This window comes from Thalassophryne amazonica, chromosome 6 (assembly GCF_902500255.1).
Source record: "Thalassophryne amazonica chromosome 6, fThaAma1.1, whole genome shotgun sequence".
Classification (NCBI taxonomy): Eukaryota; Metazoa; Chordata; class Actinopteri; order Batrachoidiformes; family Batrachoididae; genus Thalassophryne; species Thalassophryne amazonica.
Window position 1 is genome coordinate 23,784,285 of NC_047108.1, and position 25,310 is coordinate 23,809,594.

A 25,310-nucleotide genomic window follows, 5' to 3' on the forward strand; every position below is an offset into this window, starting at 1 on the left:
TGGGACACACGCGCATTTCAGCATGTCTCCCAGTCACGATCCTGAGTGAAGATCTAACCCTTCAAGCCCCAGCACTGGTGGACACGGGGTCAGAAGGGAATCTGCTGGACAGCAGATGGGCAAGGGAAGTGGGGGTCCCTCTAGTGGCGCTCCCTTCACCATTGAAGGTGCGGGCACTAGATGGCACCCTTCTTCCTTTAATCACACACAAGACACAACCAGTAAGTCTGGTGGTGTCTGGGAATCATCGGGAGGAGATTGAGTTTTACATAACTCCTTCTACCTCCCGCGTAATTTTGGGCTTCCTATGGATGATTAAACACAATCCCCGGATTGATTGGCCATCTGGGGTTGTGGCTCAGTGGAGCAAAACCTGCCACCAGGAGTGTTTAGGATCCTCGGTTCCCCCCGGGCTGACTGCTAACGAGGAGGTTAAAGTCCCCCCCAATCTGACGGCGGTGCCTGAGGAGTACCACGATCTTGCTGACGTCTTCAGCAAAGATCTGGCACTCTCTCTTCCCCCGCACTGGCCGTACGATTGTGCCATTGATTTGATCCCGGGCGTTGAGTACCCGTCCAGCAGGCTGTACAACCTCTCACGTCCTGAGCGCGAATCAATGAAGACCTACATCCGGGACTCGTTGGGTGCTGGTTTCTTTTTTGTGGGCAAGAAAGAAGGCGGACTCCGTCCATGCATTGATTACAGAAGGCTGAATGAGATTACGGCTCGCAACTGATACCCGTTGCCCCTGTTAGATTCAGTGTTCACGCCCCTGCATGGAGCCAAAATCTTTACGAAACTGGATGTTAGGAATGCTTATCACCTGGTTCGGATCCGGAAGGGAGATGAATGGAAGACGGCATTTAACACCCCGTTAGGTCACTCTGAGTACGTGGTCATGCCGTTCGGCCTCACTAACGCCCCCGCGACGTTCCAAGCCTTAGTAAACGACGTCTTGCGGGACTTCGTGCACCGATTCGTCTTCGTATACCTGGATGATATCCTCATCTTTTCCCCGGATCCTGAGACTCATGTTAAGCATGTACGTCAGGTCCTGCAGCGGTTGTTGGAGAACCGGCTGTTTTTGAAGGGCGAGAAGTGCGAGTTCCACTGCACTGCTTTGTCCTTCCTGGGGTTCATAATCTCCTCCAACTCCGTCACCCCTGATCCGGCCAAGGTTGCGGCGGTGAGAGATTGGCCCCAACCAACAAGCCGTGGGAAGCTGCAACAGTTCCTCGGCTTTGCAAATTTCTGCAGGAGGTTCATTAAGGGCTACAGTCAGGTGGTTAGTCCCCTGACAGCCCTGACCTCCTCTAAGGTCCCCTTCACCTGGTCGAATCGGTGCAAGGCCGCGTTTAGGGAGTTGAAACGCCGGTTTTCGACTGCACCAGTTCTGGTGCAGCCCGATCCTAGCCACCAGTTTATAGTTGAAGTGGATGCCTCTGACTCAGGGATAGGAGCCGTGCTGTCCCAGAGCAGGGAGTCCGATAAGGTCCTCCACCCCTGTCCTATTTCTCCCGCAGGTTGACCCCGGCAGAAATGAACTATGACGTCGGCAATCGGGAACTCCTAGCAGTGAAAGAGGCTCTTGAGGAGTGGAGACACCTGTTGGAGGGAGCTGCGGTACCATTTACGGTTTTCACGGACCATCGGAACCTGGAGTACATCCGGACCACCAAGCGGCTGGGGTTGTACATTCACAACAGTAAAGTTGTTATCTTTTGGCTCATTTCATTGTCCGTTCATTTACGCCCCCTGTTGTGGGTCTGTGTCATTACACTTTCCCACCACCATGTTTCTAAGATTTGTGGGGCCAAGTACAATAACTTCAGTTTTATCTGAGTTTAAAAGCAGGAAATTAGAGGTCATCCATGTCTTTATGTCTGTAAGACAATCCTGCAGTTTAGCTAATTGGTGTGTCCCCTCTGGCTTCATGGATAGATAAAGCTGGGTATCATCTGCGTAACAATGAAAATTTAAGCAATGTTGTCTAATAATACTGCCTAAGGGAAGCATGTATAAAGTGAATAAAATTGGTCCTAGCACAGAACCTTGTGGAACTCCATAATTAACCTTAGTCTGTGAAGAAGATTCCCCATGTACATGAACAAATTGTAATCTATTAGATAAATATGATTCAAACCACCGCAGCGCAATGCCTTTAATACCTATGGCATGCTCTAATCTCTGTAATAAAATTTTATGGTCAACAGTATCAAAAGCAGCACTGAGGTCTAACAGAACAAGCACAGAGATGAGTCCACTGTCTGAGGCCATAAGAAGATCACGTTTCTGTACTATGATGAATTCTAAAACCTGACTGAAACTCTTCAAATAGACCATTCCTCTGCAGATGATCAGTTAGCTGTTTTACAACTACCCTTTCAAGAATTTTTGAGAGAAAAGGAAGGTTGGAGATTGGCCTATAATTAGCTAAGACAGCTAGGTCAAGTGATGGCTTTTTAAGTAATGGTTTAATTACTGCCACCTTAAAAGCCTGTGGTACATAGCCAACTAATAAAGATAGATTGATCATATTTAAAATCGAAGCATTAATTAATGGTAGGGCTTCCTTGAGCAGCCTGGTAGGAATGGGGTCTAATAGACATGTTGATGGTTTGGAGGAAGTAACTAATGAAAATAACTCAGACAGAACAATCGGAGAGAAAGAGTCTAACCAAATACCGGCATCACTGAAAGCAGCCAAAGAGAACGATATGTCTTTGGGATGGTTATGAGTAATTTTTTCTCTAATAGTTAAAATTTTATTAGCAAAGAAAGTCGTGAAGTCATTACTAGTTAAAGTTAAAGGAATACTCGGCTCAATAGAGCTCTGACTCTTTGTCAGCCTGGCTACAGTGCTGAAAAGAAACCTGGGGTTGTTCTTGTTTTCTTCAATTAGTGATGAGTAGTAAGATGTCCTAGCTTTACAGAGGGCTTTTTTTTATAGAGCAACAGACTCTTTTTCCAGGCTAAGTGAAGATCTTCTAAATTAGTGAGACGCCATTTCCTCTCCAACTTACGGGTTATCTGCTTTAAGCTGCGGGTAGGTAGCTACTCTGCCCTGTGTTGGTATATGGCATCGGAGAACATAAAGAAGGAATCATATCCTTAAACCTAGTTACAGCGCTTTCTGAAAGACTTCTACTGTAATGAAACTTATTCCCCACTACTGGGTAGTCCATCAGAGTAAATGTAAATGTTATTAAGAAATGATCAGAGAGAAGGGGGTTTTCAGGGAATACTGTTAAGTCTTCAATTTCCATACCATAAGTCAGAACAAGATCTAAGGTATGATTAAAGTGGTGGGTGGACTCATGTACATTTTGAGCAAAGCCAATCGAGTATAACAATAGATTAAATGCAGTGTTGCGACTGTCATTCTCAGCAAAAACAGAGCTAAAGTTCCACGCCGGCTGCTGCCTTTGAAAAGTTCAGTCACTGACCGTGGTCATCCCAGTGTAATCGCACTAATCGTAGCCAGTCTGCTCCGTTTCCAGTTCTTTGATGAACAACTCCACACCTGCAGGATCAGCAAAAATGCATGTTTTCCCTCTGTGAAAAAGCCTGAGCTTAGCGGGGTAAATGATGCCGTAGTCCACCTTCAGGTTCTTTAGCCATCATTTCACGTCAGCGAAGCACTTTCTTTTCTTGTGCAGCTCGGGGGAGATGTCCTGAAAGAACATGACCCGGTGGCCTTCATACACGATCTTTGCCCTTCTTTCTAGCCGCTTGCGTGACTGGGATTTTGTCACAAAAGTTTAAAAACTTAATTATCATGAATCGCGGAGCAGAGGATTGTGGAGCACCTGGCAGTCTATGCGCTCTTTCGCTAACCACTGGGGCAGGGAAGGTCTCGGGTTCCAGGACTTTGGGAAGACACTTATCCAGAAAAGCAGCTGCATTTCCCTTTTCAACTTTTTCTGGGAGATTCACCAGCCTCAGATTTGAACGACGGCTCCTGTTTTCTAGGTCATCCACCTTAGAGGTATGCTCAGACACCTGTTTCTCCAACATCACGATTTTAGTTTTCTCACCAGCAATATTATCCGCTATGTCACCAATACGGTCCTCTGCTTGTTCCAGTCTGCATGAAAACTCTTTAAAGTCCAACTTGATTCCGTTGATTGCCATCAGAACTCCATCAGATTTGGAGCCAAAGTCATTTTTCAGAGCTGCAATTGCTTCTAAGATCCCTGCTGCTCCAGGAGTCTGCACATTAGCGGTTAGCTTGTTAGCATCTTCCCCTGTCTCTTCAAGTCGGTCGGTCTTATTCTGAGCCTTTTCTGGTGGCCCAGGGTGGTTTTTGGTGTTTTGGCTGACATGCCTTAGATTACAGATACACTTAACTTTAACAAAGACGTGCTTTGGCTTCTAACTCAGGATAGTTTAGCTTAGCCAATTGCTACGGAGAGCTCGAAAAATGCGACCACTCAGCTCTGTGCCATAGCCACTCCCACCCAAAATCTGACACAAATCAGTTGTAAACACGGCGGAGGTCGAGCTGTGTTCGGAAATTTTTTTCTAGTATAGAGCTTTTTTTTAAGTCCAGTCTGAAGGTGTGTCTGAAGAAACTATCCAGGGTTTTCATGTATCCCATAATCCCTTGCGCACCAGAGAGTCGCTGCAGTCAAAACAACATTGAGAGTCCACATGATGACAATTGTAAATGAATATTATACTACAAATATGTAATTTTTTTATGCTTTTCATCACGTTAATAAGAGACTGCATGCATGATACCCTGAAAACTTGCTAAAACAATTATAACGAATAATCCGTGTCTGCTACGTTTAATCTGTGTGGAATTTAATAAACGCAAACTGAATTTCAGACATATTGTATATATTAGTCTGGAACAAAGAGGACAAACAATGTTGTAAAGAACAATAATAAAGATGTTAAAGAGCAAACTTCACTTTCCCCGCAGAACAATATGAACAGGAAGCGAGCGTAGCTCACAGCAGCTCCCACTGCAAATAATGGAGTGACAGCCTGTGATTATCCCATGTTTACATAAAACAAATGCAATAACGTCTAAAAACCCAGAGAATATATTCATGAGAGTTTTAGGCACAATATATAAATAGTTTTATGTTGCGATGTTAATGCTGTTGTCCGTGTGCAGCGGTTAAAGTGCAGCGTGATCGTCTCAATGCAGTTCTCAATGTTACTGAGATCTCGCAGCACAGCAACCTCTCAGAGGTTTTGCGGGAATTGAAACCTGAAAAGGGCAGATGTTGTGTGCTCATTTTATTATATTGTGCGCACGTTTTATTATATTATGCACACATTTTATTATATTGTGTGCTCGTTTGATTACACAGTGCACATGCTTTATTATATTGTGCGCTCATTTTCCTATACTGCATGTATGTTTTTTGATATTGTGCCCTCACTGTAATTATATTGTGCGCACGTTTTATTATAGCATTTTAGCATTTTCTATTACTAATTATTACGCTAAACAAATTTGCTAAAAATACATTAGCTAGAGGCGCTGCATTCAAACAGGAAGTGTGACGTAAGAGTGTGAGGTAATGGCTTTACAATACAGCAGAAAGCCATACATTCTTCACCTCTTTCACTTCTTACATGGATGCCAGAGTAATTGAACATTTTTCAGATTTTATTACGTTTGCCCCCTGCAACCCAATCACAGATAAGCGGTTGAAGATGAGTGAACGACGGATTATGTTCGCCAAGGATGTAATATAATCACTGGCCTTTTTGATTTATTTACTTGTCTGTCTGTTGGTTAGCAGGGTTACCTCAAAACTACTGCACGGATTTTGATGAAATTTTCAACACAGGTGCATATTAGGCCATGGAAGACTCCACTACATTTTGGAGGTGATTTGGATAGGGATTCAGATTCTGGATCAAATTTAATTTTATATAGGCTTTGAAGGATTACGTAAAATCTACTTCACAGATTCTCACCACGGATACATATTACGCCACAGAAGACTCCACTGAAATTTTGAGGTGATCCAGATCCAGATTCTGGATCAAGATTTACTTTTATACAGGCTTTGAAGGATTACGTCAAACCTACTTCACACATTCTCACCAAATTTGCACCACAGATAGACATTAGGGCAGGGAAGACTCCACTGAATTTTGGAGGTGATCTGGATCCAGACTGGTGGATGTCAGAAATCTCTGATTGCTCTTGTTTTATTTTATTTTTGTCTTGGTGGATTGTGGGATTTATTTTCATCGTGGGAAGAGTCAACTGATATCTGTGATACATGCTGATGTGATGTTAATGAATGAGTTCATTTTCTTGTTGTGGAACAAAACACCACTGTTCTCTGGTTCAGGCTGAAAACACAAAGGGGCCGACAAGGAACTATTTTCATACGTTGTTGTCCAAAATCAGAACGCTGATTTGACAATATCAATCTGCAACAAACAGGTAAGATTAAGACTTTATATTTGTCTTTGTGTTGACAGCAACAGCTGGCTTTGGTCTTTTTGACTGGGATCCTCTTTCCGGAGCTGCTGATTCTTTTTCTTTCGGCTGTTCCCGTTAGGGGTCGCCACAGCAGATCGATCGTTTCCATCTCACCCTGTCCTCTGAAACCTCCTCTGTCACACCAACCACCTGCATGTCCTCCCTCAGCATATCCATAAACCTCCTCTTTGGCCTCCCTCTTCTCCTTCTGCCTCCATCCTGGCTCCATCCTCAGCATCATTCTCCCTATATACCCTGGGTCCCTCCTCTGCACATGTTCAAACCATCTCAATCTCGCCTCTCTGACTCTGTCTCCAAACCATCCCAACTGAGCTGTCCCTCTGATATGTTCATTCCTAATCCTGTCTATTCTCGTCACTCCCAAAGAGAATCTCAACATCTTCAGCTCTGCCACCTCCAGCTGTGCCTCCTGTCTTTTTGTTAGTGCCGCCGTCTCTAAGCCATATAACATAGCTGGTCTCACTACTGTCTTGTAAACTTTCTCCTTCACTCTTGCTGATATTCTTCAATCACAAATCACTCCTGCCACCTTTCTCCACCCACTCCACCCTGCCTGCACTCACTTCTTCACCTCTCTACCACACTCTCCATTACTTTGAACAGCTGACCCCAAGTATTTACACTCATTTACTTTCACCACTTCTACTCCTCATAACTGCACTATTCCACTGGGCTCCCTCTCATTCACACACATGTACTCAGTCTTGCTCCTACTGACTTTCATTCCTATGCTCTCCAGAGCATATCTCCACCTCTCCAGACTAGACTAAACTTGCTCTGTACTCTCACTACAGATCACAATATCATCTGCAAACATCATAGTTCATGGAGACTCCTGTCTGATCTCATCTGACAACCTGTCCATCACCACTGTGAACAAGAATGGACTCAGATCTAATCCTTGGTGTAATCCCACCTCCACCTTGAATGAGCCTGTCATTCCTATTGTGCATCTCACCAATGTCACATTATTCTTGTACATGTCCTGCACTACCCTAACATACTTCATTGCCACTCGATACTTCCTCATACAATACCACAGCTCTTCTCTTGGCACCCTATCATAAGCTTTTTCTAAGTCCACAAACACACAATGTAACTCTTTCTGGCCTTCTCTATGCTTCTGTAACAGTATTCTCAGAGCAAACACTGCATCTGTAGTGCTCTTTCTCGGCATGAAACCATATTGCTGCTCACAGATCTTCACCTGTTTTCTAAGCCAAGCTTCTACTACTCTTTCCCATAACTTCATGCTGTGGCTGATCAACTTTATGCCTCTGTAGTTACTGCAGTTCTGCACATCACCCTTGTTCTTGAAAATAGGAACCAGCACACTTCGTCTCCACTCCTCAGGCATCCTCTCACTTTCCAAGATTTTATTAAACATTCTGGTTAGAAACGTCACTGCCATCTCTCGTACACATTTCCATGCCTCCACTGGAATGTCATCTGGACCAACTGCCTTTCCACTTTTCATCCTCTTCATAGCAGCCCTCACTCCTTCCTTACTAATCTCTTGTACGTCCTGATTTACTCTCACCACATTATTCAGCCTTTTCTCTTGCTCATTTTCTTCATTCATCAGCTTCTCAAAATATTCCCTCCACCTTCTCAACACACACTCCTCACTTGTCAGCACATTACCATGTGCATCTTTTACCACCATAACCTGCTGCACATCCTTTCCAGCTCTGTCCCTTTGTCTGGCCAATTGGTACAAGTCCTTTTCTCCTTCGTTACTATTCAACGTCTTGTACAGCTCATAATATGCCTTTTCCGTAGCTTTTGCCACTTCTCTTTTTGTCTTACGGTGCATCTCCTTGTACTCCTGTCTAGTTTCTTAATTTTGCCGACTATCCCAAAACATTTTTGCAAACGTCTTTCTCCTTATGCTTTCCTGGACCTCTTCATTCCACCACCAAGTCTCCTTGTCTTCCTTCCACTGTCCAGATGTCACACCCAGTACTGTCCTAGCTGTCTCCCTCATCACATCTGCAGTACTTTTCTAGTTGTCCAAAATTGCTTCCCCTCCATCCAGTACTATTCTCACCTGCTCACTAAATTTCATACAACCGTCTTCCTACTTCAGCTTCCACCATCTGATCTTTTGTTGAGCTCTCACTCTCCTCTTCTTCTTTGCCTCTAAAGTAATCCTACAAACAACCATCCTATGCTGTCTAACAACACTCTCTCCTGCCACCACCTTACAGTCTCTGATTTCTTTTCGCTTGCATCTCCTATAAAGAATGTAGTCCACCTGTGTGCACCTTCCTCCACTCTTATATGTTATCCTGTGCTCCTCCCTTTTCTTAAAGGAGGTATTCACCTGTCCTTCCACATTCCTATCTTTGATAACATATCTACCCATTACTTCCTCATCACCTCTGTTACCTTCACCAGCATGCCCAGGGAAGTCCACTACTTTCACCACTCTTTCATGCTTAGGCACACTCTCCACCTAACACATTTCATCTAACACACTCCAGAAATCTTTCTCCTTCATCTCACAACCTGCCTGTGGGGCATACGCACTGATGATATTCATCATCACCCCCTTCAATTTCCAACTTCACACTCATCAATCTGTCAGACACTCGCTTAACCTCCAACACACTCTTAACATACGAGGTCTGTCAATAAAGTATAGGTCCTTTTTATTTTTTTCAAAAACTATATGTATTTCATTCATATGTTTTTACGTCAGACATGCTTGAACCCTCGTGCGCATGCATGAGTTTTTCCACGCCTGTCGGTGACGTCATTCGCCTGTGAGCACTCCTTGTGGGAGGAGTCGTCCAGCCCCTCATCGGAATTCCTTTGTCTGAAAAGTTGCTGAGAGACTGGCGCTTTGTTTGATCAAAATTTTTTCTAAACCTGTGAGACACATCGAAGTGGACACGGTTCGAAAAATTAAGCTGGTTTTCAGTGAAAATTTTAACGGCTGATGAGAGATTTTGAGGTGATACTGTTGCTTTAAGGACTTCCCACGGTGCGAGACGTCGCGCAGCGCTATCAGGCGCCATCGTCAGCCTGTTTCAAGCTGAAAACCTCCACATTTCAGGCTCTATTGATCCAGGACGTCGTGAGAGAACAGAGAAGTTTCAGAAGAAGTCGGTTTCAGCATTTTATCCGGATATTCCACTGTTAAAGGAGATTTTTTTGTCGGGACGCAGCCGACGCGGTGCGGCGGCACAGGAAAAACACCTCCGTGTTGATAACCATTTGTAAAATCCAGGCGGCTTTTGATGGCTTTCAGTGGAGTGAGTATATGAGAAATTGTTTAACAGCTGGACATGTTCCAACTTGTCCTTAAGGCTTCCAACAGAGGTGTTTTTCCTGTGGCGGAGCGTCGCGGCGGCTGCGAGCCGACGCTGCAATCTGTCCGCACGTCTTTCATTAAAAAAATCTCCTTTAACAGTGGAATATCCGGATAAAATGCTGAAACCGACTTCTTCTGAAACTTCTCTGTTCTCTCACGACGTCCTGGATCAATAGAGCCTGAAATGTGGAGGTTTTCAGCTTGAAACAGGCCGACGACGGCGCCTGAGAGCGCTGCGCGACGTCTCGCACCGTGGGAAGTCCTTAAAGCGACAGTATCACCTCAAAATCTTTCATCAGCCGTTAAAATTTTCACTGAAAACCAGCTTAATTTTTCGAACCGTGTCCACTTCGATGTGTCTCACAGGTTTAGAAAACATTTTGATCAAACAAAGCGCCAGTCTCTCAGCAACTTCTTAGACAAAGGAATTCCGACGAGGGGCTGGATGACTCCTCCCACAAGGAGTGCTCACAGGCGAATGATGTCACCGACAGGCGTGGAAAAACTCACGCATGCGCACGAGGGTTTAAGCATGTCTGACGTAAAAACATATGAATGAAATCCATATAGTTTTTGAAAAAAATAAAAAGGACCTATACTTTATTGACAGACCTCGTACTCTTCCTTTAAAATGACCCCAACACCATTTCTCTTCCTATCATCACCATGGTACAACAACTTGAACCTACCGCTGATGCTCCTGCTCTTACTTCCCTTCCACTTGTTCTCTTGCACATGCATTATGTCTACCTTTCTCTTTTCCATCATATCAGGCAGCTCTCTCCCTTTATCAGTCATACTACCAACATTCAAAGTCCCCACTCTCATTTCCACCTTTCTAGATTACCTCTTCTCCCACTGTTTGTGGACACGTTCTCCTCCTCTTCTTCGTCTTCGCCCAGCAGAAGTACAATTTCCACCGGCGCCCTGCTGGGCAACAGCACCGGTGGTGGATGTTGTTAACCTGGGCCTCGACTGATCCGGTATGGAAATTTGATTCTTTCCACAGCTTGTTATGGCATATGTTGTCACAGGGGATATGTTGTCGCTGTGACAATATATGCCAACGATCACAGTACTGGCACTGGCACATAACGTCCCCCAGTGACAATATATACCGGCAGTCAAAGCACATACCATTGACAGTCATCAGAGCAAGAACTAAAACTTAGAGATAACGGCGATTATGATGATGATGACGGCGGCGACGGCGTATTCAGGGCATGGCTCTTTCCTCTTTGCTCACTGCTCCTGAGGGAATATGGAACCAGGATTCCCTGAGGGAATCCCTCAGGAAATCCCATGCCAGGACTTTTCGTGACCAGTGCGTACAGGACTGAGGAAGATGGTTTGATCCATCCTGTACTGACAATGGCAATGCATAACGTGGAGATGCTTCTGCACAGGCTGCAAAATGCCACATCGTTTTAGCATGATGTCATTTCAGCAGCACCGGCATAAAAATGCCAGCACTGCCGCTGCTTCTGCTGGTGATGGCGGTGATACAGCAGGGTGCGTGCCAGAGACCCTGAACCCTCGCACTGTGCATAAGCACAGTGATAATTTCTGATGAAATATTCACCATATGGTGCATGTGGCTGCTGAATCCTTTCGCGCCCTCGCTTCCTCTCCTGCAACCATGGGTTTGCCAAAGCACACTGTTGAACAGAAAATGACAGTCACGTGGTGATGTGATCCCCAAAGTGAGACTTAAGGATCAATGAGGTGGTGCAAATCACAAGAGGATAAGTTTTATTTCGTCATACATGTGTTAGAATGGCAGGTCAATGTGAGCTGGGCTATGGTCTGTTTTGAAGCCATGAAATGTGCACAATATTAGACTGTCGAGTACATACAGATGAGGATGATTCAGGCTACTGCCGGCGGAACAACCACACGGTGCGCTGATCCACAGATTCACGGGTGAATCCAACCAGCTTTAACGCACAAGATGCATGGATCTAATTCATGTAAGTGTCAAGGTACCTGCTCAGTCCCGTTTTTCAATGATCACTGACGTACAACATTACAACATGGCTGTAGTATGCAAACATTTCAACATATTGTTGAAGAAAGCCTTATTGTTTCGTAAAAAGTTACTGGATTATTGAAAAGCTGCCCTGTCTGTCTGTCTGCCTGCCTGCCCTGCTCTCTCTCTCTCTCTCTCTCTCTCTCTCTCTCTCTTCCTCTCTCTTTGATTGATTGATTGATTGACTGATTTGGCAAAATACATAATATGATATACCCAATGATAATATACATACATATACTTGCTGAGGATCGCATGAAAAAGCACAGACGTATTTCCATGACAACACAGAAAAACAAACACATATAAAAAAACAAACAAAAAAAAACACAGAAATACTTAAAATAGCTACAAATCCATATATATTATACAGAAATCAATAAAATACAAAATTATTATGATCTCTCTCTCTCTCTCTCTCTCTAATGCACACAACTGTTGTGACATATCGGTGAAAATATGTACCAATGTTCACGGCACATATTGCCGCTGGTGCAGTGGATTGGATGTAGACACACCTGCCATATATTGTCGCCAGCAGTATATGTGCCATAATGTGCGATGAATGTCGGCATATATCATTGTTGGCAACAACAATATAAGCCCTGCGACAATAGATGCTATAACAGGGCTCACGTTGGCTGTGCCTCGCCCAGCGTTTACACACTTACTAAAGTCAAGTGTTGCAGCTATCGATTATGTTAGTAATCAATATTCTATCGATTATTCTGGTGATTAATCGAGTAATTGGATAAAAAGTACTTTAGCGTTTTAAAACATTAACAGTCCAGGGCTTTCCCTAAGTAATGGCACAATATGTCATTGCATCATCACAGAGATTGTCAAATTTAGTGTATTCTGTTCTGTTTTCTTTACAAGTTTTGGATCTTTCCTGGTGTCAGGAGCTCAGCCAAAGTTGGGCCAAAGTCTTGACATTTTGCTGAAATGGTGATGGGTTGTGGCTTTCTGTTTTTTGTTTTCCCCAACTTGTAAAATGTAACCATTTTTATTTATTGATTGATTTATTAAGGTGGTGGCCTGGGTCCCTGCATGAATTTCTTTTTAAGACTCTCTCTGGAATTCAGCCAATGCATTTCATTTTCAGCTGGAGGTTGAACATGCAGCCTCGCAGTCACTGTTTTTTATTATTATTGTTATGATTTTATTTGAGTTCTCGTGTTTGTGAAGCATTGTGTGTTGCCCAAAAAAGTGAAAATTAAAAAGCGAAACACTCATTGCGAGTCTAAGCAAAACACAGAAGAAAGAGTGGACTTCTTCCAGAGACTGTCTGTGGCCAGGACGGAGCTGTGTGAGGGCAGTGCTGAGCCGCTCACACCGGAGAGAGAGAGGCAGCAGTCGAGTGCCACGCGTAGAGCGGCCAGTGGACGAAACTGTGTTGTTTTTAAAAAAACAAACACACTGCTTTGCTTTAAATGCACAGTAAGCTATTTCAGATGATCAGCGTGGACCGTCTTTTTTCCTAAAAGGCTTTATTTCATTCTGTTTGTCGCGTTGGAAAGCTGTAGCTTTTGTGCTAATTTGATTAGCGCTTGCTGTAGTCTTCTGTTTCTTTTTCTGGGGATATTACAGCGCCACACACAGGCCTGGCATATGTACTACAACGTTAAACGAAGCTTCGAGGCACAGAATTTGCCTCGGACATTTTTTGTAATCGAATTATTTGAATTACGTGACTAATCGTTTCAGCCCTAGTTTTATCAGAAAAAATAAGAATTATATTTAGGCTAGCCCCTCTTTAATTTTAAAAAGATGAACGTTAGTTTCATTATTTAACAGCACTAAAGTACAAGACTGATTATTGGACTGGAGATCAGTTTTATTTGCTTGCTACAACAATCAAGACATTAATAATGTGTTTTATCTGAAAACAGGCAGAAACACATATGCGGTTTGAACCAAAATAAACACATCAGGTTGCCTTCGGTAAATGTTCTTGGCCACAATCACAGACGTAGGTGATTTGACTGCACATGAAGAGAAGGCTGACTAGGAGTGGAGAACTCTCACCTTGTTCAGAAAGCCCTTGAGCACGCTGGCAGCCTTCACCGACAAAGACCTCGGGATGCGAATTGGTTTTTCAAGAATAACTGTTGGCAAAGAGAAGACAAGAAGGACATCATCAAAAGAAAGAAACAAGAAAAGGACAATAGTGAGGAGGGTAGGAGGATGATTCAGTCCTGTGGGTGACCATGTCTGCTGTGTGGGAGTTAAAGGAAGGATGGAGACACAGAGGACACTATTCTCTTCTTTCTCTACACTTTTGATGGTCGACACAAAGCCTTGGGACTCCCACAGCTCTACAGTGTCATACTAACAAGAACAAATGATACACAGAGAAATATGTTTCAGGGAAAACAACCTCTCCCTCCAAACCCAAACTCAAGGCATATTCTACTACAATGTTATTCTAACAACAATATCACAAAAAAAGGTGACTAAGAGGAAGCTCCCTATCAGCATTACAGTTTGTCTGCAGGAAAATCTTAATTACTCAAAACTCCAAACAATCTAAATTTGTATGTGTGACAATTGTTTGATATGTAAATATCAGAGCAAAAGGAAGACAACCTGATGACCAAAGATCATTTCAGGCCCAGACACGAGCTGTGTTTCCACTACAGATTGGTGTAAAACTTAAACAATATTTTCTGAATGTCCAAAAGAACAAACAACAAAAGCTCCTATACCAAAATGATGGCATTGCTACTGAGTGACTGAATGCCACTGCAGGGTTTTGTCATTCTAGCAATGCTCTTTAGAGAACTGCAATTCCAGCCACAGCGATGGATCTGTAAGTTCAGTTAAATACTGGCATTTCTGTTTTGTTTTTAAATCCAATATTGCTGTGGCTTCTTCTTCTTCTTCCAGCTGCTCGTGTCAGGGGTCACCACAGCAGATGAATTTCCATCTCACCCTGTCCTCGGTATCTTCCTCTTTCACACCAACCACCTGCATGTCCTCCGTCAGCACATCCATAAACCTCCTCCTTGTCCTCCCTCTTCTCCTCCTGCCTGGTGGCTCCATCCTCAGCATCGGTCTCCCTATATACCCTGGGTCCCTCCTCTGCACATGTCCAAACCATCTCAATCTTGCCTCTCTGACTTTGTCTCCAAACCGTCCCACCTGAGCTGTCCCTCTGATATGTTCATTCCTAATCCTGTCCATTCTTGTCACTCCTAAAGAATCTCAACATCTTCAGCTCTGTCACCTCCACCTCTCCAAGCCATAAAACACAGCTGGTCTCACTACTGTCTTGTAGATTTTCCCCTTCACTCTTGCTGATATTCTTCGGTCACAAATCACTCCTGCCACCTTTCTCCACCCACTCCACCCTGCCTGCACTCTCGCTCTCTGAACAAGAAAGGACTCAGAGCTGATCCTTGGTGTAATCCCACCTCCACCCTGAATGAGTCTGTCATTCCTACTGCGCGTCTTACCGCTGTCACACTATCCTTGTACATGCCCTGCACTACACATATTTCTCTGCTACTCCAGACTTCCCCATACAATACCAAAACTCTTCTCTTGGCACCCTGTCATAATCTTCCTCTAACACAAACACACAATGTAACTCCTTCTGGCCTTCTCTGTACTTCTCCATCAGTATTCTCAGAGCAAACTTTGCATCATGGTGCTCTTTCTCACCATGAAACCATATTGCTGCTCACAGATCTTCACCTGTTTTCTAAGTCTAGCCTCTACTACTCTTTCCCATAACGTCACGCTGTGGCTGATCAACTTTATGCCGCTGTAGTTACTGCAGCTCTGCACATCGCCCTTGTTCTTAAAAATCAGAACCAGTACACGTCTTCTTCACTCCTCAGATATCCTCTCACTTTCCAAGATTTTATTAAGCAATCTGGTTGGAAAGTCAATTTCCATCTCTCCAAGACATTTTCATGCCTCCACTGAAATGCCATGTGGACGAACTGCCTTTCCACTCTTCATCTTCTTCATAGCTGTCCTTATTCCATCCTTAACAATCCCTTGCACTTCCTGATTTACTCTCTCCACATCATCCAGCCTTTCCTCTCTCTCACCTCTCTCATTTTCTTTATTCATCAGCTTTTCAAAATATTCCCTTCACTTCCTCAACACACTCTCCCTGCTTGTCAGCACATTACTATCTACTTCTTTTCCCACCCTAACCTGCTGCACATCCTTTCCAGCTCTGTTCCTTTTGTCTGGCCAATCGGTCCTTTTCTCCTTCCTTACTATTCAACTTCTTGTACAGCTCGCAATATACCGTTTCCTTCGCTTTTGCCACTTCTCTTTTCACCTTACACCTCATCTCCTTGTACTCATGTCTACTTTCTTCATCTCTCCGACTATCCCAATTCTTTTTTGCTAACTTCTTTCTCCTGATGCTTTCCTGGACATCTTCATTCCACCACTAAGTCTCCTTGTCTTCCTTTCGCTGTTCTGATTTCACACCCGGTACCTTCCTCGCTGTCTCCCTCACCACATCTGCAGTACTTTTCCAGTTGTCCAAAATTGCTTCCCCTCTATCTAGTGCCTCTCTCACCTCTTCAATGAATTTCACACAAAGTCTTCCTCTTTCAGCTTCCACATCTGATCTTTTGTTGAGCTCTCACTCTCCTTTTCTTCTTTGCCTCTAAAATCATCCTACAAACCACCATTCTATGCTGTCTAGCTACACTCTCTCTTGCCACCATCTTACAGTCTCTAATTTCTTTCAGCTTGCATTTCCTACACAGAATGTAGTCCACCTGGATGCACCTTCCTCCACTCTTATAGGGCACCATGCTGTAGCATCACCGATTAAAACATTTAATCAAGGCCTCTGTCTCTCACTTGGTCCCTGTGTACTGTGCCATGTATTTTAGAATGTCGTGACTTTTTTGCAACATTTATCTTTCATCTGCTCCCAGTTATTCAGGTCACCACAGCAGATCCAGTACAGATCTGCATAGGGATTTGGCACAGGTTTTCTTCCACATGCCCTTTATGATGAAAATCCAGCTGTACATGAAGAGACACTCAGAACCTTGAAAACCTAGTCTTCCCAAGTGGTCTCCCAGCCAGGTACTGGTCAGAACCTCTGAGGACTTCTGAGATCTGATGGGATCAGGACTACATGGAGTGGAATGGAATGAGCAGGTGGCTCAGTGGATAAGGAGTTAGCTGCCAATATATAGACCTGGGTTCAAATCCCACTCATGCCACCTGTCTGTGTCCTTGGACAAGACATTTCATTAGCATTGTCTCAGTCCACCCAGCTTTAAAAAAAAAGGGCTCTGGTTTGGTTGGAGAACTAAATGTCCAGTATCAATGTAAAGTGCTTGGAGCTTCTGCTAGCTATTTGGAAAAGTGTTATAGAAATGCAGTCTATCAGTAATAATTATTTTTATTTATACAGCACTTTAAATACAAAAAAAGAAGAAGAAAGTGCTAAACAAACTCCAGAAAAAAATTAAACAAAGATCGCCATATCACAGAGTAAAAGCAATTAAAACCTTAAAAACAATTCCGTACAAGCAAAATTATTAACAGAAGCTAAAAAGTAAGTAAGCAAACCCCATCAGGTGCTCCCTTCTCATGTTCTGCTGTGGTGACCCCAAGATTTCACTCGGGGTCACCACAGCAGAACCGAGGTGGATCTGCATACTGATTTGGTACCAGTTTTACATCGGACGCCCTTCCTGATGCAACTCCATATTACACAGACAATGGTCAGTGGCATGATTTCAACCGGGAACCTTCTGCATTGGAAACAAAAACCATAAAACTAATGATAGGCAATAGAAAATAAATAGGTTTTAAGACTCGTCTTAAAAAGAGTCAATGGAAGTTGCCTTTTGAATCCCAAAAGAGCATGGCAGGCTCTACAACCCACTGACTTCTTTTTAACCTTGGGACACAAGTCTGCATTCAACAACCACAGGGTACCACAGCAAACAGAGTTGAGTGCATGACCATTTAGAGCCTTCACAGCACTTCAGTTTTTCCACATTTTGTTATGTTACAGCCTGCTTCCAGTCTGTATGACTGTCTTTATCCGTATCTGTCTTTGATTATTATTTGACTGTTCTGCAGTTAGTTCCCTAAATTATTGTAGTCTGGTTTTTTTTTTTGTGTTTCTTTGCAGTGTTTATTTGATCATGGTTTTGGTTCTATATTTGACTCTAGTTAGTTCTTCCTGTTTTATTTTTGTGGTCTTGCTTTGCTTGTATGTTTTGGTTAACTTCTTCCTGTGTCTCTCCCCCAGCTGTTGTTGACTGATAATTACCCTCACCTGTCATCTGTTTGTGTGATCACCTCTAGTGTGTATTTAAGTCACACCTTTTCCTTGTGTGGTTACTATTCCATCGAGTTGGTTTCTCCCTGTACCTTGTGATTTGTAAGTAGTTTGAGCATCTTTGTCACCTGCAGGTTAGTAGCTGTTTTGTTCATTTCTGACATTTACCCCTCAGTGGTTTTTGCAAGAGTGCTTTGTCTTGTGTTTTGATTTTTACTCCCCCCCACCGTTGTTTTCACATAGGTTGTTGGAATATTTTTGATACTTTGTGTGGAATAAATATCTACCAGTGATTTCACCTTACCACCTGCATTTTTGAGTTCTTCTAGTTATGGCAATTGTAACACAATACTCCATAATGACAATACGAAAAAGGATTTATTTTTATATTTGCAAATTTATTTAAAAAAAAAAAAGTCACATGTACATAAGTATTCACAGTCTTTGCCATGAAGTTCAGCATTGAACTCAGGTGCATCCTGTTTCCACTGATCATCCTTGAGATGTTTCTACAGCTTATTTGGAGCCCACCTAGGGTAAATTCAGTTGAATGGACATGATTTGGAAAAGCACACACCTGACTACATATAAGGTCCCACAGTTGACAGTGCATGTCAGAGCACAAACCAAGCATGAAGTCAAAGGAATTGCCTGTAGACCTCCAAGACAGGATTGTCTTGAGGCACAAATCTGGGGAAGGGTACAGAAACATTTCTGCTGCTTTGAAGGTCCCAATGAGCACAGTGACCTCCAATCATCCTTAAATGGAAGCAGTCCGGATCCAACAGGACTCTTCCTAGAGCTGTCCACTCATCTGAACTGAGTGATTGGGGGAGATGTGCCTTAGTCAGAGAGGTGACCAAGAACCTAAGAACATAACAGCATTCCTCTGTTGAGAGAATAGAACATTCCAGAAGGACAACCATCTCTGCAGCAATCCACCAATCAGGCCTGTATGGTAGAGTGGCCACACGGAAGCCACTCTTTAATAAAAGGCACAAGGCAGCCTGCCTGGAGTTTCTCATGAAAAACAAATTTCTCAGGTCCGATGAGACAAAGATTGAAGTTTTTACTCTGAATGTCAGGCGTCATGTTTGGAGGAAACCAGGCACCAGCTCTAGTGAAGTAAGGTGGTGGCAGCAGGGGATGTTTTTCAGCAGCAGCACCTGGGAGACTAGTCAGGATTGGGGGAAAGATGAATGCAGCAATGGACAGAGACATCCTAGATGAAATCCTGCTCCAGAGCGCACGGTTGTTCTTTCAGCAGGACAATGACCCTAAGCACACAACGATGATATCAAAGGAGTGGCTTCAGTACAACTCTGTGAATGTCCTTGAGTGGCTCAGTCAGAGCCCAGAACTGAATACGACTTAACACCTCTGGAGAGATCTGAAAATGGCTCTGCACTGAAGCTCCCCATCCACCCTGATGGAGCTTGAGAGGTGCTGCAAAGTGATGCAAAACTGCAAAAGATAGGTGCACCAAGCTTGTGGCATCAAGAAGACTTGAGGCTATAATTGCTGCCAAAGGCAAATCAACAAGGTATTGAGTAAAGGGTGTGAATACTTATGTAAACGTGGTTTCTTAGTTTTTTATTTTTAATAAATTTGCAAAAATAAAAAAGTGCACCAAGCTGTGGCATTGTACAGTGCATCCAAAAAGTATTCATTGCGCTTCACTTTTTCCACATTTTGTTGTTTCAGCCTTATTCTAAAATGAAGTAAATTCATTTTACTACTCACAACACCCCATAATGACAATATGAAAAAAGTTATTTTTTTAATTTTTGCAAATTTATTAAAAATAAAAAAACTAAGAAATCACACGTACATATCCACAGCCTTTGCTCAATACTCTGATACACCTTTAGCAGCAATTACAGCCTGAAGCCTTCTTGGATCCATCCCATCCCCTTCAATCCATTTTCATTAACAATTTTGTCTATGACACCGCACCTTGAAGACTAATAACCAGGTTTCTAAAAATGACCACCTTCAAGCTTACCAGAGGATTTGACTTGTAAAGAACACACCTTATTTACTGACATGCAGCCTTTGTGCACAACATAAAATTGGCTTTTATTTGAGTTTATAGCCTTTTTATAGCCATATTTGCATTTTTCACAATGGTACCAAGTTCCACAAATATTGTGACCTGATAGTGGTTCTGTCTACTCCAACTCCATAGAATAACTATCAAGTTACATTGTTTGTTTTAATATGATGCAGTAAACTGTCCTTCTCACCAAAGTCTTCTCTGGCCATGATGCCATAAAAAGTACACTTGAAGAGTGACCGTTCACTCCACACCCACACATTATCCAATTCCTCGTCCTCACCTTGAAAAAGGTACTCCTCAGTGTTCATGTCAGGATTGTCGGTGATAATGTCAAACGGAGACCTCCCAGCCATCATTTCAAACATCAGCACACCCAGGGCCCACCAGTCCACACTGAAGCCTGAGAAAGTGTAGAACAACAAAACACAATTCAGCATGTGTGTGGAAAAAAAAAACAATACTCAATTCTAAACGTGGAGTTTTCCAAATTATTCCCACCTAATCCCAACAAAGTACAACTTGAAATGCTGAGAGTCTATGGTCTATTCCAGAGTACTGGAGAGGAGAATTCGACCGATAGTCGAACCTCGGATTCAGGAGGAGCAGTGTGGTTTTCGTCCTGGTCACGGCACACTGGACCAGCTCTACACCCTCTATTGGGTGCTCGAGGGTTCATGGGAGTTCGCCCAACCAGTCCACATGTGTTTTGTGGATCTGGAGAAGGCGTTCGACCGTGTCCCTCGGGGCACCCTGGTGGGTGCTCCGGGAGTATGGGCTATCCGGTCCCTGTACGACCGCAGCAGGAGCTTGGTTCGCATTGCCAGTAGTAAGTCAAACCTGTTTCCAGTGCACAATGGCCTCCTCCAGGGCTGCCCTTTGTCACCGGTTCTGTTCATTACCTTTGTAGACAGAATTTCTAGGTGCAGCCAGGGTGTAGAGGAGGTCCAGTTTGGGAACCACAGAATCTCATCTCTGCTGTTTGCGGACAATGTGGTTCTGTTGGCTTCATCAAATCAGGACCTTCAGTGTGCACTGGGGCGGTTTGCAGCCGAGTGTGAAGCATCTGGGATGAAAATCAGCACCTCCAAATCCAAGGCCATGGTTCTCGACTGGAAAAAGGTGCCTTGCCTTCTTCAGGTCGGTGGAGTGTCCTTGCCTCAAGTGGAGGAGTTTAAGTATCTTGGGGTCTCGTTCACGAGCGAGGGACGGATGGAGCATGAGATCAACAGATGGATCGGAGCAGCGTCTGCAGTGATGCGGTCGCTGTATTGGACCATCGTGGTGAAAAGAGAGCTGAGCAGGGGAGCAAAGCTCTTGATTTACCGATTGATCTACGTTTCGACCCTCAGCTATGGTCATGAGATTTGGCTCATGACCGAAAGAACGAAATCGCGAGTACAAGCGACCGAGATGAGTTTCCTCCGCAGGGGGGCTGGGTGCTCCCTTAGAGATAGGGTAAGGAGCTCAGTCACTTGGGAGGAGCTCGGAGTCGAGCCGCTGCTCCTCCATGTCGAAAGGAGCCAGCTGAGGTGGCTCGCCCCCTGGATGCCTCACTGGAGAGGTGTTCCGGGCATGTCCCATTGGAAGGAGGCCCCGGGGAAGACCCAGGATACGCCGGAGGGATTACGTCTCTCGGCTGGCTTGGGAACACCTCGGGGTTCCCCCGGAGGAGCTGGGGGAGGTGTGTGTGGATTGGGAGGTCTGGGCAGCTTTGTCTGAACTGCTGCCCCCGCGACCCGACTCCGGATAAAGCGGAAGAAAATGGATGGATGGATGGATGGATGGATGGATGCTGAGAGTATAGAGTGGTGTCTGGTCCATGAATGGTTATGAATAGCAACACTACTTCAGACTGAAGAGTGCAGTTAGATGAATGGTTAAAGGTCTTGAAGACCTGAACAACTTAACTAACAGCAAAGCACAAAAAAAGGAAAATATTCAGGGCAGGTGATTGTACAATTTCCAGTCACTCTGTCCCCCACCCCAAGGCCAAACAAATGGTAGGCTTCCATTGTCCTGTGGTCAGGGTTCTCCCCAGAAATTTTACTATAGCGGTGCTGTTGGGAACTATCACTGCGCACAACGCTTCCACTCGGGGTCCTATCAGACCTTGTGTCCTGAAGCCCAAAGACAAAAATAAAAATCTTTTAGTACTGTTTCTGGTCTGATTCTGTGCTGAATTGTTGATTAGTTAAATTAATCTAAAATGTTTGTGTTTTGTTGACACACTGTATGTAACAAATGTGCAATAAACTTATTTGAAAGAAAAAATAATGTACAGAAAGACTATTTAAAATGTGGGAGATTCCAGACTTTTTTTTTTACACTTTTCCCCTGCATAGTTTTCAATTTGATAAGTATGAATTCCCAAGTCACAATATCACCAGGCTGGGGCCATTCACTTGTGTGAAAATCTCACCTTGTCCTTGTGATTCAGACTTTCACACCCCTCTATACTGTCAAAAAATAGAAAAACAAAAGGTCCAGCTTTCATTCACGAGTCAGCAGGTGCATTTCTGGAAAACGTCTTATTACTCTGCATTTTACTCTGCATTTGTCAGCATTTCTCAGCTTGTGATGCACATTTTAGGAAAAGCAGAAACATCAGGCTGACACAGTGAAGAAACGAACACTGCTTCGTCCGATAACGAAGCTTGTGAGCTTAAATTTGAAAGTAAAGGCTCGGATATACAGAGGCTGTACAGAGAGACAAGAAGCAAATGTGTGGTGACGCTGCCGTTTGTGTTGCTGGACACTATATTAGTCCCGCTGTGGGCATGCACACGGGAGGTGTCTCCATGACGCTGTTTTGTACAGGCTGAACATGCAGATGGATTTTGTTTTGTTTTTTACATTGGGAAAAAGTTGGAATATGTTATTTTCAAGAAATAATGGACTTTCTATCTAACTGTGAGAGAACTTTGTGAGGAGCTCCTCAACACCGGCGATCCGTGCGTGGGGACTCCTTTGGTGGAGCGGACTTTGGAAATCACAAGTGGATGACTGTTCAGATATTTTTTCTTCTTCTCAGTGGAGCTGGTAGACTTTATTTTATTTTACTTTCAGTGTCTGTCTTGACGTGAGACTGTTCTGTAACGGAGCAGTGCGCACCGCACTCGCACAATATGCATGAGCGCAATATACATGCACAATAAGTTTTTGCACAGTGGAGAGCAGCTCCTTTTACCGTGACTGCATCAATATTAACAGCTATCACTTAAAAAACAAGTCTTTATAATTAATCTGTGGTAACGTTTTTAACGCTAGCGGCATTTAAGTGCGCTGTTTCCTCTAAGAAACGCTGTTGGAAACACTCGGAAATGTTCTGATTTCAGTGCAACATGTCCTTAAAAACATAAAAGAATGGAAATAATGCACGCAGCTATCCAGCCCCAAAATCTCAAAGTGTATCTCGGCACCTGAATAATTTTGAATTCCGTTCTGCCATTTTCTTCATAAAAGCCTCCCTGTTCACTGTCACAGAGGCTGCAGTATCGTTCTCAGCCTCTGATCTGATCGATCCCACAGCAGACAGCATTGATCGAGTCAGCTGTGCACCTGCTTCCGCGACGCTCTGCGCCGGCGTGCCTCCTCCCCGGGCGGCCCAGCAATCGCTGCGTCCCTGCCAAGATGAAAGGAAAAAATGCGCAGATCTGGCTTCGTGTAAGGCTAGTTTGGTCACGGTTTGTGTCATCTGGATGTAAACAGGATAAAATAAAGATCTGAAGTTGCTTATGTGAAAATTCCCGCAAAAGCAGGTTTGTGCGCCGTTAAATTACCACCAAGTCTACCGCTAAACATCATGAGATGACACTACACTATAGTGGCGCTAGATGGCAGTTTGACGGCGCGGTGCTGTTGTTCCATTGTTTGGGGAGAACCCTGCCTGTGGTCCTTCTCAAAGGTGATCTGATACAGTTCCTTTTACCTCTACTGACACAGATATGCTTAATCCAAACATAACACCAACAGGGAACAATCTGTGAGACATTATTCAGATAAAAAAAGATGAACACATCAGTGTTACCATGAAAACCCAAACACATTGTTATAACTGAAATATGTATGACAGCTTCAGTCAAAAATAACATGGCATCAGCCAAACAAGTCCCACTAAAAGTGATTCTTGCACTCACCGTAATCCTCTCCTCTGAGGATCTCGGGTGCAATGTAGTTGGGTGTTCCACAGAAAGTACTGGTGGTGTCACCTGGCCTGATCCCCTCCTGAATACAAGATGAAAAGACAAACAGAGAAACAGTGCAATCGCTCAGTCAACACTGATCTGTATTATTGAAGTTATGCCAGCTGCTGAGACAACAACTAAAAACAAAATCAATGTGCTCCTTACCTTGCACATGCCATAGTCTGTGAGCTTGATGTGTCCATCGTGGTCTAAGAGAACATTGTCCAGTTTCAAGTCACGGTAGATGATGCCCTTTTCATGTAGAAAGTTCAGAGCAATACAGATTTCAGCAGCATAAAATCTGTAAGGAACACAGTGAAATAAAGCCAATAACGCACAATTTTACACCACACTGAAGCTGCTGCTGAGTTTTTGTACTCAATTTTACATACACACACACACACACACACACACACATACACACACACACACACACACAAGCCCCCCCTCCCCCCAGCCCAGTTTAAAGAAGACCAATAAGAGTGGTGTAAAGCAGTCACAGGTGGATAATATGATGCAGGAGACACAAACTGAAAGAAAAAGAAAGAAAGGGGAAAAAAAAAACAGAGACTGTAAGATGGTGAGAGTAGGAGGTTATTGTGTGTCAGTTTGTTGGATAACCACATGGGTGGTGGCCAAGTAGTTAGTGCGCTTTTTTCAGTGCAGAAAGTTCCTAGCTCAAACCCCACCCCTGCCACATTTCTCCATGTAAGCTGCGTCAGGAAGGATATCCGGTGTAAAATTTCAGATCCGCATCGGATGTGCTGTGGCGACGCCGAGTGAAAACAAGAAAGCAGCCGAAGGGGCTTACTAGTTTGTTAGATGACCAAGGGTCAGATGGTGGAAGCTGAAGTTAGAATACTGTCAAGTGAAATTGAGGGAGTAAGTGAGACAGGCACCGGGTGGAGGAGAAGAGATGCTGGATAACTGCACAACTACTGCAGAAATGGTGAGGGA

General features: G+C 43.8%; 1 protein-coding gene across 3 annotated transcripts in view; it reads right to left on the reverse strand.

The window, feature by feature from the left end:
- prkcz (protein kinase C, zeta) overlaps positions 1–25,310 on the reverse strand; it is a 595,716-nt gene that overhangs the window by 107,554 nt on the left and 462,852 nt on the right. For all 3 annotated transcript variants that reach the window (XM_034171897.1, XM_034171896.1, XM_034171898.1), the window contains 4 exons: positions 24,519–24,654; positions 24,306–24,393; positions 20,450–20,569; positions 13,859–13,938 (listed from right to left, as the gene is read on the reverse strand). In XM_034171897.1, the coding sequence (XP_034027788.1) occupies positions 13,859–13,938; positions 20,450–20,569; positions 24,306–24,393; positions 24,519–24,654 (424 nt within the window). The remainder of the gene's footprint in view (positions 1–13,858; positions 13,939–20,449; positions 20,570–24,305; positions 24,394–24,518; positions 24,655–25,310) is intronic.